The 16,557-nt window shown below is 36.3% G+C and overlaps 1 protein-coding gene across 2 annotated transcripts in view; it reads right to left on the bottom strand.

The window, feature by feature from the left end:
* LOC131435656 (tyrosine-protein kinase Drl) overlaps positions 1-16,557 on the bottom strand; it is a 186,542-nt gene that overhangs the window by 27,003 nt on the left and 142,982 nt on the right. For both annotated transcript variants that reach the window (XM_058603775.1, XM_058603776.1), the window contains exons 10-11: positions 16,187-16,403; positions 5,126-5,205 (exon numbers count right to left, since the gene is read on the bottom strand). In XM_058603775.1, the coding sequence (XP_058459758.1) occupies positions 5,126-5,205; positions 16,187-16,403 (297 nt within the window). The remainder of the gene's footprint in view (positions 1-5,125; positions 5,206-16,186; positions 16,404-16,557) is intronic.

Here is a 16,557-nt window from a genome sequence, read left to right as displayed (position 1 = left end):
ACAAAATTAGCCGTTCTAGTGGATCTAAATCTTTTCTAAAGAACTATTAAGGTTACTTTCTTTGCAAATCAAAGGTAAACATCATCAGTCTAGTGCAAATCTGGAATAATTTGATTAGCTTCGTGAACTTTTCGCTGTGCAAAATTCGTTCGAGTGCAATGTTCCGAACAGTGTTTAATATCGTAGAGAATTCCACAATTTGGCCTTTATGAATGCCAGAAATGAATCCTGTACGGCATTTTGATAATGAATTACGAAAACCCGAAATGAAATAATCGACTTCCAAATTCTATATTTTGCTATTTTTTGGTTCCATGCCCATTTGTGAAAAAGCTACAAACGAAATCACGTAAAAAGAAAACTCTTAACCAAAATTGATTCAGTTTGGAATTAATCGACAGTGCGAACAAATTTGTTTCGTTTCACACCGTTCGCCAAATGAGAGGCAACCGATTTGTTCGGAATTTTGCTCGTGGAAATAATTTTCAACTATGTTGAAAAGTTTGAGAAATGGTAACCTTTGGCTCTTTTCAGAATCCAAAGCATTTTACAAATATCTAATGAGATCTTACTTGAAATGGATAATTTATTAGTAGAACAAAGTACTAGTAGAAATGTGTATTTCTAATGTGATCTGTCCCTTGTTAACAGCAGTCCTACGTCAATCTCGCAGTTATGTCTCTAGCATTACCTACTACAAGTTTTTTGTTCTTGTTTTTGTTTCCTGTGATTCTGGGTGTTATTGTGATAGTAGTTTTGGAGGTTCTTGAGAGTTTTGTGGCCTTGTGATTCTTTTTATGTTTATAGTTAGTGTTTTATTATAGTTACTTTTCTTGTGGATCTTGGGATTATCTAGTATTTAGTAATGTGATTTCCGATTTTATGATTCGTGCAGTTCTTGTATTTCTTGTGGTTTATAAGGTTCTTTTGGTTCTTAAAGTTCTTGTCCTATTTGAGGTTCTTAGGATTTTTGTGGTGCCTTTAGTTCTTGCAGATCTTGAGGTTTTTTCTTGTGTTATTTGTGATTTTCATGGTTATTGTATACATTGTTCTTCCTGCGACTTTTGGGATGTTTTAGATCTTATGATTCTTGCAGTTCTTTTTTTTCTTGCGACTCTGGCGGTTTTTACGGTTTGTGGTTCTTGTAGTTCTTGTATTTTTTTATTTTTTCACTCATGTTGTTCTTGTAATTTTTGTTGTTCCTAGAGTAATTGCATTCAACTCAAAATAGCCATTAACACAGCATACGAAGAATACAACCGCAAAATTGAAAACGAAATAAAGACTTGCCCTAAGAACTTTTTTAACTACACAAAAACTAAACTAAAAAGCAACAATTTTCCATCTCAAATGCACCTCGACGAACATGTAGAGAAAAATAGTATAGAAATCTGCAATCTATCTGACCGTGAGTACTTCTCTTTCATACCTGCATTTTCCAACTCCATCTCTGTAAACTATCTATCAGAACATGACATCTCGACAGTACTGAAAAACTTAGACGCCTCAAAAGGGCCTGGACCTGACAGTATACCACCAATATTTTTAAAAAATCTTGCTGAAGAACTTACAATACCACTACAACTACTTTTTAACTTATCACTTAATAAATGGACTTTTCCTAAAGCATGAAAATCTAACATTCGGAACTACCGTGGAATTGCCATTATCTCATGCATTTCAAAATTATTTGAAAAAATTGTAAACGAAAAACTTTTTCATCAACTTAAAAATTTAATAACAAACAAACAACATGGCTTTTTTAAAGGCCGCTCAACTACAACAAATCTGTTAGAATTCATGACATTCACTCTGAATGCAATGGACGCTGGCAACTACGTAGAAACTCTTTACACTGACTTTAGCAAAGCTTTCGACCGTATTGGCATACCATTACTTCTACACAAACTGCAAAAATATGGCATAAAACATACTCTTCTGGAATGGCTCGAATCCTACTTAACGAATCGTGTACAGGTAGTCCGCTTCCAAAACATACTGTCTGAACCAATTAATGTAACTTCTGGCGTACCTCAGGGTTCTCACCTAGGGCCTCGCCTTTTCATTTTACATATAAACGACATTTCCTTCATACTCAAAAATCTGAAAGTGCTTATATATGCAGACGACATGAAACTTTTCATGGATATTAAAAATATCAACGACGCTGTAATATTCCAGAACGAAATCAATCTATTCCACATATGGTGCTGCAAAAGTCTACTCCAATTCAATGTAAAAAACGTGATTAATCCACCTAGCAGTGAGATGATACCTTTTTTTATCAATCCGCATGTGTTTTTTGCACGAATATTCTTCGGTGTTTAAGTTTTCATTACATTATTTTAATGACCGTCGTTTTAAGCGACAATTTGAGATTGTAATCACTCATTACTCTGTAATGTCGAAACTGCAAATACAATCGAATTTAAATCTAGAAGTGTGATAATCGATTAAACATGCCATGATATGTAAGTTCCACTTTAGAGTTTACGGTAATTTAAGGTACTTCCAGAGCCGGTATTCAGGAACCAGCATAACCCAAACCGATTCGTATGGCCATATGGCGAATAAATTACAATTTTGAGTACAACTTTGAAGTTTAATTGGATAAAATTCATTAATTTTTGTATATATGTATAAAACTAATTAATTTTGTATATAAGTTTAATTCAATTTGAATTTTTGTTTCTGAAATTTGATTAGGCTTTTTTGAGAAAACGATTGAGCTTTGAGAAACGATTTTATACTGGAACCGGAATTCTAAAATCGGTATGGCCGAAGTCAGATAAATTCACCTGAATAGCTGTATAGTTTACATTTGTTTCAAAATATTTGAAAATCAGTGAAGACATCTTTGAGAAATCATAGCACGAATTAAATTTTTAGGTGCCTTCTGAATCGACAACTGAATACCACTAAAACTGAAAAAAGTTAATTTTTTTTATCGACTATCCAAATCTGCTAACCCGATAAACCTGATTAATTTATGTGGAATAGACATTTTTATACTAATCATCCTGTATCCCCTAAACCGGAAGTTGGATCTGACTTAAAAGCAAGATGTTTTACAGGATCTTAAAACTTTTCATTTGCATCTTAGATGATTCTTAGATTTCATTTGAATCTTAGATCGGTTCAGCCATCTACGAGAAGAATGAGTTACACAATTTTGATTTCGTTTCATATATCATCCTGTAGTTCCGGAACCAGAGGTCGGAACCAAACATAATTCAGGAACTTTGTTTGGGAGCATACGAATTTTCGTATGAATCTGAATTTGTAGAAAAGAAATTTTCAGAGAAAATTGAGTGAAATTATTTGTCACACACGCATTTGCTGATCTCGACGAACTGATTCGAATGGTATATGGATGTTATGTTCTTCCAGCATTTATTGCTGTAAGTAGTTTAAAACAATATAATTAAAAAAAATTCTGCCATCATCTGGTTTATATATGTCATATTCGAACGATTATGTTGCCAAAAACGGGCCGTGCTAAAATCGGTCCGAGGCTAAATGTCACGAAAAAGGATGCTGTACACAGTCTTTTTGGTACTTAGAAACAATTGTATGTAACAGAATAAAAAATCGTGTTTTCCGTTGCTCCCAAGCATTGCTTTGTCATACAGCGCTCAAAACTCCTACTGCTGGAATAGGGGGAAAAGTCGTTTACACAAAAATTTCGATATCTCCGTTAAAAATGGACGGATTTTAACAATCTATGGCTTGTTGGATAGGTATTTCCGTGCGGAATCTAAGTCTGAAAACATATTCTGTTTTCAAGGTCAATTGTGACAGATACTGTCAAAAAACTGAAAATTTTGACATAAAACTTCGTATAACTCAAAAAGTAAACATCCGATCTCAAAACCATTCAATAGCGTTTTGGGTGACGGGGAGACCTTTCATTTGAGACTAGTTTGATCAAAATCGGCCCAGCCATCTCTGAGATCTCGACCTCTTAGTTGACAACACACATACAGACACACACACATACACACACACACACACACAAACACACACACACACACACACAGACATTTGCTCAGTTCGTCGAGCTGAATCGATTGGTATATGTCATTCGGCCCTCCGGGCCTCGGAAAAATTTTCGAAAGTTTGAGCGAATTCTATACCTATTTTTTATATATATAAAAAAAGGTAAAAATGTAACTCAATAACTTTCAGTAGGAAAAATGAAACTATATCTATAAACATACATCTAGGGAATCAGCTTGTAGCAAAATGTAAAATTGTACGAGATTTAGGCGTAATCTTAGACTCCAAACTCGCTTTTGTGGAACACTACAATACCATAATCAATAAAGCAAAAAGCATGCTGAGCTTTATTAAACGCTTCAGTCATAACTTTCAGGACCCATATACAATTAAAATATTATACAGTGCATATGTCAGACCTATTTTGGAATATTGCAGCCTAGTATGAAATCCATACAATATTAATTATGAAGAACGCATCGAATATATTCAAAAACAATTTCTTTTATATGCACTTCGTAAATTAAACTGGACAGCATTTCCTTTACCACCATATGAAGCACGCTGCATGCTCATCAATATTCAAACAATTAAAGAACGCCGCGACCTTGCAATGCTTTATTTTATCAGCGACATTATTTCTCAACGCATTCAATCACCTTTTTTATTATCGCAATTGAATTTTTATACACCTAGCCGTCAATTACGAACCAGGAAATTATTTTTAGAAAGAAACACTAGAACAAATTATGCAAAATATAGCCCAATCAATCGAATAATGCCCCACTACAATCAATATTGCGAACATCTTGACCTTGGTATGTCCAAAAATGAAATGAAATTCCAGCTTAGTCGACATTCTAAGTAAACATTGTAAACCATTCATATGTAGTCTACATTTGCTTGACGAAATAAATAAATAAATAAAAATTGTGTCTTTTTTGGTTTTTGAGGTTCTTGTGGTTTTTTAGATCTCTGTATTTTTTGTGGTGTTTGTGATTCTTGAGATTCCTGTTTCTTGTAGTTATTGCGATTTTCTGATATTCGAAGTTTTAATGACTCTTGTACTCTTGTTCTCGAACATATTTATATGATAAATAAAAGTTATCACATGTTCAATACTCACAATTCATCCGGACAGTTAACGGGCTGCGCTAACCGATAGCCATCTCGAAGGTAGGCTGCCAGTTCAAAGGAATCCACTTCCTATGAAATTCATGAGATGTAGAGGGAGAGAGAGAAAAAATGGTTAGTTCAGTTAATACATAGCAAACCACAAAACAGAAAAGCACCGACACCGGTCGTACTACCACAGGTGGTTCGAGTAAGTGAGAAAGCAAATTAAAAACACATATCAACTTCGCTTATGGTACAACTCTTCTGCCTCGTTCTGCTAATCCCACAATATTTCTGCCCAAGCATCCCCAGTAACACCACTTTGATCTCGCATAGAATTCATTAAACCCACAAAAATAATGTCAAAGAAAAAGAATCCGCACGGCGAATAGAGAGAGATTAAAGGGGACTTGGGATGGGAGCCAATAAAGTAATTTAGTTCCTGTCGCAGCCGAAGAGTAGTCCCTTTTACAAAGTGTTTGTTTACGCTGCAAACCAAAGCACCACCGGCAGGCGCCTCGTCCGCTTGGGCGGTTCGTTTGGCCAAACGAACGGCTATAAAATCTTATGGCCGACTTAACAAAATGGTGCGAATCGGGTGGGGTGAATGTGAATATGAAACAATAACACGAAAAGGCCATAAAGACTAAACCACTGGAAGAGATGTCAGGCCCCGGATGCAGTGCTGGACGCCATTCGGGGCGCATACTTGGTCATACAACTTTGGAATTATAATTACTTCTGGAGAAAGTTGTCATTTTCTGCCAAGAAGCTGGTGTTATTCGAACCGCAAATATGTAATAGCAATGTAATTAAAATTGAGCTGGGATACTTCTCAAAGCTGGCAACACTTTCCACCCTACTAACGATCCGGCAATATAAAAACCATAACCCAAGGAAAGAGCTCGACTTCGAGTGCATTTTATCCACCACAGTAGGGCTAGTGCCTAACGGACTGACGAGGAGTATAAATGAATTATATTTGTTTTAACGAGCGGAGTATAAATGCTTCTACTACGAGTATGAATCGTTCAGTTCGGTTGGCAAGTGTTTTCTGAAAGAATGCGACAAAATTATAATTACGGTTGTTATATCCTCGGCGTAATTCACTCAAGATGTGAGAAACATAAAAGACATGTCATAAAACTGGGATAACAGCGAGAACGAATTAAGTTAATTAATTGATGGTTATTTATTATTAATTTATAATCGAACATAATGTGGTTATGAATCAGCTCGGCTGCTTTCCGGTTCCATCGATGGGAGCATGCACATTTGTTATTTCTACCGCATGACCCAAATAGTGATGTTGACTGTAGTAGCGAAGGTCCCATACATACATGAATCCAGATGGCACGATGGTCGTGCTGCCTTAATGGAGTGGTTAAATTTGTTTGGACTTTCGTCCTAATTAATTACCCTGGTCAGTTCGATGGAGGTCCTGTTGCGTCGTTGCTGCTGCTGCTGCTGCTTCTACGGGTTGTGTTGATTTCATTTCCATTCATTTCATGCTATTATGATTGCTAAGGAAAGGATCGTGAGCCGGCTTCATTTGTTTTGATTTCCTTCGTTCCGGCACGACAACGGAAAACTAATCAACGAATGGGTTCGTCCTTTTCAAGAATCTAGTCTGGTCTGGTCGATTCTGAACGGTAGAAGTCATCGCCGTTATCACGAAGGTAATCACGGTGCTTTTATGGAGCTGTTTGGTGACATCAAAATAGGTCAGCGTTTGGCACAAATTTAATTCAATTCCGGTGATTTTGCTATCCGATGGATATTTATTTGATGTACATGCGTGCTATCAGTCAGTAACTGTTACTGGGAAGTGTGTAGCTGAATGGAACAAAATTTAACATGATTGTTTCAATTTTCAAAATAGGCGATGGTAATTGTGTCCAAAGAATCGAGGACAAAATTAACTTGAATTGCATGCGGTGCTTTGCAACGTGGTAACGGTCTTCCAGAGTTGCATAATAATTTCTTCATGTTTCCGGCAAATTAGAAAGCACCATTTACTTAGGAAATGATAATTAGAAATGAATACCCTTTTGAATTGAAAATCTTCACTTCAGCAGCTCGGGTTCCGACCACCTTAGTCTCTATCGTTCTTTGGAATCGATTCAAAACAAACAAAAACAAAAATATTGATGATTTGCTTACTTTACGGAACGTTCAAAAACGTGACGGGGTTGCTGATTTGCATGAGTGGAAAGTCTGTGGTTCACTCTGTGTAATTTATGCGAACATGGAAAAGAGTTGCTTGAAGGAAAATATAAGAGTTTCAATTTTTCCCTGTCTGTTTATCTCATACGGAAAGGTTATGCAATCACCGTGAAAATCGACTTCGCTACAAAAGCCCGGTAAACCGAATGCAAAATATAACATGAAAAGTCTTAGAATTGAATGAAATGTCGAAATTTTTTTTGAAGATGTGCGGAATCTATCTATATATCTATATCTATATCTATATATATATATATATATATATATATATATATATATATATATATATATATATATATATATATATATATATATATATATATATATATATATATATATATATATATATATATATATATATATATATATATATATATATATTTATATATATATATATATATATATATATATATATATATATTTATATATATATATATATATATATATATATATATATATATATATATATATATATATATATATATATATATATATATATATATATATATATATATATATATATATATATATATATATATATATATATATATATATATATATATATATATGGAAAAAGTGGGAAAAATCCATAAAGTTGTTTTGTATGGGTAATGGAATTTTCCACTGAAAAAGTCGCCAATGATTGCTAGGTGTTTGGCGCAGCGCATAACGAGTTGCATAAGTGTTTGGCCGTTGAAGAAAGGAATACTAGATCGTTGAAAGAATCTTTTGGCGCGCATCGAGTTGTTTTGTGTGGAGATTTCACATGCATATATGATTGATGTGATTCGTCATTCCGAGACATGGGCTTAATTGGGTATCAACATTATTGTTTGCCAAATTATTTTATGATGGAACGCATATAAGTGTTCTAGCTATATCGTAAACAGGATCAAAAGTTCTGATATTGTTTACCAGAAGATGCATTGTGTGTAATGTAATCAGTTAGATGATTAGTGTTGGCTATCGTAGGTGTGAGTTGAACAAATCACATTATAGAACGATTTTTCACGAATCAATGAAAGAATTCTGCTGTTTAAATAATGAGATCAAACAAAAAGGTTTGCCTTGCATTTAGCATGCTGAATCGCATCGGATAAATTCTGGAGGATTTGAATTCGGGTCAATTCTGGTGAATTGATAAGCTGAATACTGGTACAATCACTGCTCATGTTCACTCCACTATAACAGACGAATTGCACATTATTTTCATATAAAACTTTTTGGTATAGATTCTCAGTACCGAACTCCATCCTTCGTTAATTGTAGGTGGGGTACTAAACGAAATGATATGGTGTCGACTAATGAGACGACTATTGATAAAACTATTAAACGATTGCAGTGCTCATGTTAAATTTAATGGACACAATATTTAAAAGAATGTTAACTTAAACTTTCGAATGTCTAAGAATCACTCTTTCGTTTTTTTTATCAATCTCAAACTAACTAGAGAATGTGAGATTAGAAAGAATATGAAAAATGTAGAGCCATAGTACTTAAGGGGGTGGTGGGGTGAAAATGATAATCATTTTTGCAAATTTTTTCCAGAATTATCGTTCAACAAAATAAATTCAAATGTTTTACATGATAAAAGGCATCATTCGAACAACATTTTGTATTTTTTTCGTGGAAAAATATTGAGAAATAAGTCGGTGAAGAGGTATTTTCGAGAACGCTTCTTAAAAATCATGATTTGCGGTGTCCACTGTATCTCAGCGCAGACTAATCAGAAGTGAACAATCGATCGCAGCATAATTAAAAAAATTGGTGAAGTAGTTTTTGAATGACGATGGACACGGACTTTCAAAACCTGCTTTCGAGGAAAACGCGGTAAAAGGTTTTTGTCTATAAAATCAATGGAAACAAATAATTACTCCAGGGAGCCCGTAGGGTCTAACATTTTCAAAAAATCATTTTTTCTTTTATAATTTATCATAACGAAACATTTCAAGACTGTTTTGTCAAGTTTTGAAGTGAATCGAAGTAGAAATCTTGGGCCTGTGCATCGAGCTCTTGCTTCTTCATAGAATAAGATAGATATAGATAAAAGTCAAGGGGAGGACGCTTAGAACAATGTGCCAATCACACATTAACACAATGCGTTGGTGCATTTATCAATATTGGCACTTTCGTTTTCATACAGTGGCACAGTTGCGGCACACAAAGGGCACAGTTTTGACAAGTAGCTGTTTCATGGAGCACAGCGTGGCACACTTAGACTCACAGTATATCACGGATGTTTTTAGAGGCACAATATAGTTTGTGTTAAGCGACTCTCCCCTCGATAAAAGTCTATAACTTCCAGAGCTTCGTTCCAATAGGCTTGAAAATTTCGCAGAAAATTCTTCAAATGTTTTACTATAAGAAAATATAAAGAAAATAATAAATGATTTTTCAAAAGTGTTAGACCCTTCCCCCCTCTTAAGGAAGAGTAAGGATTTGAAGATAAAGTGCGGAAAATTTCGACTTAACAAGGTTCATTAAAATAAGCAGAAGGTTTCTCGCATCTAAACTTTTACCTTCTACCAGAGGAGTCGAACTTAGCGATGCGAATCATCCGAGTCTATGATATGTCAGCAATTTACTAAATAATTACTGACTGACCAGAAGTCATAAATTAAAAGTGAAAAAAAAAAGTTTTATCGCTAAATTGTTGATCTAAAATTGTTCCTGTGATTGTCACGCTACGAACATTCATCAAACACGACTAAATAATATCACCAGACTAGCGAGAAGTGACGAACTACAAGTCGCGAGTGCAGCTTTTGTAAATTAGCGGAATCAATTCTAAGTAACCATTTTAGTTATTTTTGCTTCACATTTTATCTCTTATGTCGAAACCAACAGTTTGAGAGAGATCTACAATCGCTGTTCGATGCACTAACTCAAAAGATGATATGGCGATCGGTGAATTCACTTAGTTTTTGCGTAACAAAGGCTTTTAACATTTTCATAATATTTTTTTATGAATTCATCGCAGCCAAGTGATCAGTTAAACAATGGAAAGATACAATAACAGCATAAGGCGTTCGACAATTCTACTGTCCGAAAACATAAATTCAAACAAAAATTCGGGCGAGACGAAGTTCGACGGGTCAGCTAGTTGGAAATAGCACCCAGATGAGCTGCATGGCATCGACTAGCCCATCACGCTACACCCGTCCCTGTGTCGTCGAGATTTAGAGTGATATCAAAAAAACAATTTTTTTCTTTGAAACCATCGACTTTTTGAGACTTAAACAAATATTGAGATTTCCAAAATCTTTGAAATAATTTTTTTGATGTCAAACGTCTTAGAATTTAAAGTTTTTTGGATTGTGCAAAACAGAACATATTTCGTTTCAACTTTCTTTGCGCTTCGTCTTCGGCTCGTCAGTGCTTAATGCATTTCGAATTGGACTGCCATCTCCGCCTAGCAGTTCAATTTAAACCACTAATCACTGAAGAGCCGAAGGCGAAACGCAAAGAAAGTTGAAACGAAATATGTGCTTTTTTGCTCAAACCAAAAACCCCCTAAATGTTCAAACTCTTCGGCGACCAGTCGTCACTCGTTTACGCCCGAGGCTTCAGAAAGGATATTGCATCTCGGTGTAATATCCAAAAAGTATTACATAAATAGTGCAAGCTTAACGTCTGCTTATCGGTTTTAATTGAACTGCTAGGCGGAGATGGCCGTCCAATTTGAACGCGACGAGTCGAAGGCGAAATGCGAAGAAAGTCTTAAAATTGTCTAATACGTGAAGATATAGTGTAATCTAGTTCTAGGTACAATACAACAAAATTTCCCAGAATCTGCTCCATTTTGGCTTTTGAATTTGAAAACTCGAAATTCATAAGAGTATTTAGAAGAAGCATTTTCTGAGCTTCAGAAAAACTGATCGGAATCAGTTCTGGTTTATGAACCAAATGAGTAGTACCCAGCTCATGCCAAACATTTTGATCTGTAACAAAAAATGAAAATTTTCTCTATAGGCGAGAAAATCATACATCGAAACCTCCATTTACGAACTAAACGGGGGTTCGTAAAAAGTGGTAGTTCGTTAAAAAAGTTTACGTTATTTGGAATTTACTTCGTAAAGAAAGTTTTGTGTAATGATATTCCTTGGAAACACTATACCGGAAGTCACTTCATTGAGTTTTGAAACGAGCTCAAACATCGTTTATTGGTATCCAATGTGTTCCGGAAATTTCTTTGTTTTAAGGGGTTTTAAGGCATATCGATAAACCGGAGGATGTTATATTGGAATTCGTGACGACACCAAACATAGTTTTTCGGCATATGTTTATTAAATACTTTCCAAAAATACCCATGTTGCCAAAGTTTTCAAGAAATATCGATAAACCGGAAGTCGCCATCTTGAATTTCAGAACCACCTCAAACATCATTCTCTGACATCTACTCATAAATTCCGTTCTGAAATTACCCATATTGTAAGGGTTTTCAAGGAATATCAAGAAACCGGAAGTCGCCATCGTTGGTTTTAGAACCACCTTAAACATCTTTTTCCGACATCTACTCATCAATCCCATTCCGAAAATACCCACATTGTAAGGGTTTTCAAAGAATATCAATCAACCGGTAGTCGCCATCTTGGATTTCTAAAATACCTCAACCACTGTTTTCCGGAATCTAGTCTTTAAACCCGGATGAGTCGGAAATCGCTTTCGATATATGCCAAAACCGCTTTTTACGAAGTATCAGTGTACAACTGTGCTTCTGCCGTTTTCCGGTAGGTGGCTGTACCGGCTGAGGCTGGTCAAAATACATAGATGATAATGCCTTTAAAGTGAGTGTGCACAGTGCCTAACGAATTGTCATCGCCGTTTCAGTGACAGTTGCTCTTGTTTTCGTATTATTCACGCTCGAAAATGTCTGTTTATGTGCCCAATTCTCGTCATTTGCGGGATGTTTTACTTTTCTGTTACAATTCGAAAAAAATGCAGCCGAAGCGCATCGAATACTCTTAGAAACTTACGGTGATGCTGCTCTGAGTAAAGGAACGTGTCGGGAGTGGTTTCAACATTTTAAAAATGGTGTTTTCGAAGTCGAAGACAAACATGGTGGTGGAAGAGAAAAATCCTTCAAAGATGAACAACTAGAAGCATTGCTTGATGAAGATTCGTTCCAAACCCAAGAAGAGCTTGCCGAGTCATTGGGAGTGAGTCAGCAAGCCATTTCAAAACGTCTCAAGACCCTGGGCATGATTCAGAAAGAAGCAAACTGGGTGCCGTACGAGTTGAAACCGAGGGACATCGAGCGCCGTCTATTTGTATTTGAGCAACTGCTTCAATAACAAAATCGTAAGGGGTTTTTACATCGAATCATAACCGGTGATGGAAAATGGGTTCGATACGATAATCCTAAACGCAGAAAATCATGGGGAAAGCCCGGGCATGGTACTTCGTCGAGGGCAAAACCGAATATTCACAGCGCCAAGGTTATGATTTGTATTTGGTGGGATCAGCTCGGTGTGATTTACTACGAGCACTCAACACCGGGTGAAACCATCACAGGAGATCGCTACCGAATGCGTCTTAGTCGTGCGCTAAACAAAAAGCGGCCACAATATCAAGAGCGACATGACAAAGTCATCCTCCAACACGACAATGCTCGGCCTCACGTCGTAAGAGTGGTCAAAAGGTACTTGGAAACGCTGAAATGGGAAGTCTTGCTCCACCCGCCGTATTCCCCAGATGTCGCCCCTTCTGAATTCCACCTATTCCGTGCGATGGCACACGGTCTGGAAGATCAACATTTTCAATTCTTTGAAGAGTTGGAAAAATGGATTGCTTCATGTATAGCGTCGAAAGAGGACTCCTTTTTTCGAGCCGGGATCCGAAAATTGACGGAAAGATGGGAGAAAGTTGTCGCTACCGACGGACAATACTTTAAATAATACATCTGTAAGCACTTTTTCGCAATAAAGCTTTTAATTAAAAAAAAAACGGCGGAAGCAAAGTTGTACACCTGATAGGTTCGTAAAAAAAGTTTACGTTATTTGGAATTTAGTTCGTAAAAAAAGTTACGTAAAAAGAGATAACGTATAAAAAGTGTTCGTGAACGGAGGCTTGGGTGTATGTAAGAGCATTTTGGTTTTAAATTGAATGACTAAATTGACCGTCCTAAACAACTTGCAAAAATATGTCTCCGTCATTTTATTCAATTAAAAATACTCATGATTTTTAGCAATACATAGTAAGTGTCTGTTTTCCTAGGGGGAAAATCGTGTCGTGAGCCCACAGCACTCAATCATTAAAACTATTCAGTATTTATATATGTCGGTTTTGTGCGACACGCTTTGTGCGATGATTTGTTCAGTTCATGCGGTTGGAACTCTGCGCGCCTTATTTTGGTACTGAATTTCACCTTAATACTGACTCATACCAAACATTTTAGCAAACTTAAGTTTTGAGTTAATTGTGGTAGTCTCATAGTGTTGAAAATTTTATCATAAATTACAAAACATACTTCCGATGATATGGAGAAAAAATATGTTGCTGCGTTACATACAACAACAGATATTCTCAAATAAGTTCTACCCATTCATGTACAGGATAAATTTTGAAAAGGGTAAAGTAAGTCGTTTTCACGGCAAAATTTAGCCAACTCCGATTTCTCCGGGATAGTTCAACCGCGTTTTTTACAAACTTGAGGTATGGTTTGATGATTTCCTAGGTTGCAACGGAATTTTATTCAGATTCGACTTCTAGTTCCGGAATTATAGGGGTAATTTCAAGGTATAAATTGAGATGAAGACGAGATCCGGAGGGCCCAGTTTTATATACTAATAATCTTTTCAGCTAAATGAATCTGAATGCAAGTTCGAAGTCTAGATTTCAGAGATAGTTGAAATCCGCCCACTGTTAGCTAAGGGTTTTGAACGAAGCACGATGAAGTAATGTTTGCAATGCAATGGTTCCCGAGCAATGACGTACCTACGATTATGAGTTCCTGGGGTTATTTTCCGCCCTCACTCCTTATTTAGTCACGTAAAGCAAAGCAAAGCCTTGGTAGGTATTACATTCCCTTTGTGGAATTAGACCCTCTTTTTCAACAGACTTTGCAGTCGATTCATAGCGTATAGAATAGGGATGTGTTGGCGAGTCGGGATAGTTCATATATGCTTCTCATATACCAGTACCTTAAACACATTGATATACAAGTGTAATGTGTTATTCCTCGCTCAGAAAATATAATCTCCACCTACAGGTTCGACACTAACATCCGCCCGATTCTCTCGATCCCCGTCCCTGTTCACCATCTTCATTGGAATTAACAAGATCTTTTTTTTTGTCACTAACTTTTTCGTTCCCCTTTCCCTGTTTTTTCACCATCTCGATGGCAACTAATTAGATCTCTGTCGTTTTCAAACATTTTGTTCCCACACCCCTTTTTTACCCCGTTTCCCACAATATTTACTTCTTTTTTTCATTCTCTTCCGTAACATCACCATCACCGGAAGACCGCTCCAGTCAATGACCAGCATGCGGGCCACCCGCCGGGCCTTCGTAGCCTGGGGGTGTTTCCCGCGGACCCTCACGGACCGAAGAATGCGGCCAACATAGAAAATTACCATCGCCATCTGGAATCATCTCATCCTAAATTCAATTCACCGGCCACTACCGATCGCCAGATACTATATTACATAATGATACTACTCTAGTTTTAAGTTAGACGATAATTAAGATTAGTAAATACCCTTGGCATCTTAGAGCTTACTTAAGCAGTGTGCCTTAATATTATATTATATTATTGAATAAAAAAAAAAAATAGCGTATAGAACCATCACCTGGCTGGTGATACGATCCTACTGACAATAGGAAACCTTCCAGGTTGGGCCTCGAACATACGACAACTGGCTTGTAAGACCAGTGCCCTATGCATTGAACTGCGAACCCGGGCCGTTTGGTCACGTAGTTTATACAAATAATCAAACAACGAAAACGTTGTAGCCGAACTATCACTTGCCCCCTTCGCCTCTAGATACGCCACTGTTTCTGAATAATTGAAAGATTGAGGATAGAACTCTTTAGCAAGGTAGTTTGACACGATTAGTTTTAGCACGGTTCCTTTTTAGTAACATAACTCCGTGTCAAAAAAGATTTGAGCGTTCTTCTTTATACTTAAAAAATAATTGTGTTCAAATTTCAGAGGAGACAATTATACAGCCTTAGCTTCCTAAAAAATACTTATTATTACCAAAATCAGAACGTTTTTGATATATTTTATTAAGGATGTAAGTTATTTTAAGTAAACTATTCGTACTTTATTACTTCGCGTGTTTGCCAATACACAATATGTGTTCTACAGATCAGATAATTATAAATTTGTTCTGATTCCAAACATACAACAACAATTATTCTTAGTGAAATATACGATTTTTTAAACTACAGAATTCAACTAAAATCATACTATGTACTTTGTAAAGTGATTGTCTTTAGTTTTACGTTACTTTTTTTGACTCATCAGTGCGTAGCAGTTTATGTTGGTGAGTAAATGAGAACTGTCAAACTTACATAGCAGAAAAATCATAAGAAAAAATAATGTTAGTGATAAAACTTTTGTTTAGAAAAGTCTTGAATGCTTAAAAAATAAAGGGGACGTTTTGGTCACCAGGGGTGCTTTATAATTTTCGAGCAGTCACTGACGAACCGTTGTATTGCGATACTTAAGATTTTATTTCTGATTTATACATTCCAATATGCTTTAGCTGAAAAATAATTTGTAACTATACAAAACCAAGTGATTTATAGGGTTTTTTTTAAACTCATAATTACGAACCGGGTCGGCTTCTTTCACAAATGATGAGTGATAGTCTAAGTTTTCAAACTCCGTTCAACTTACCTCGAATGGCATTACCGCCAGTGTTGCCAGTTCCCACAGTAACACTCCCAGGCTCCAGATATCGCTTGAAGTGGTGAAAAACTTCTTTTCCAGCGTTTCCAGTGCCATCCACTTGATCGGTCGGTTCTCGTTGTCACCCAAGCAGTGGTAATCGTTCGGGAACACATCACGCGACAGTGCGTTATCACAGACTCGTACGTTTTGCTCGGAATCGAGCCTGTGAATGGGAGAGAATAAACATGCATCATTCTATGGTTAACGAAACAAGCGAACGAACAATTTAGTAGAAAACATGAATTTGTCTGTTTCTGTGAAACGTAGCCCGAAGGTTATCGGTAGAGAAGTTTCATGATTCAACCAATTGAGCTTAA

Source organism: Malaya genurostris, chromosome 3, assembly GCF_030247185.1.
Source record: "Malaya genurostris strain Urasoe2022 chromosome 3, Malgen_1.1, whole genome shotgun sequence".
NCBI lineage: Eukaryota > Metazoa > Arthropoda > Insecta > Diptera > Culicidae > Malaya > Malaya genurostris.
This window is presented reverse-complemented; position numbering and strand designations above follow the sequence as displayed.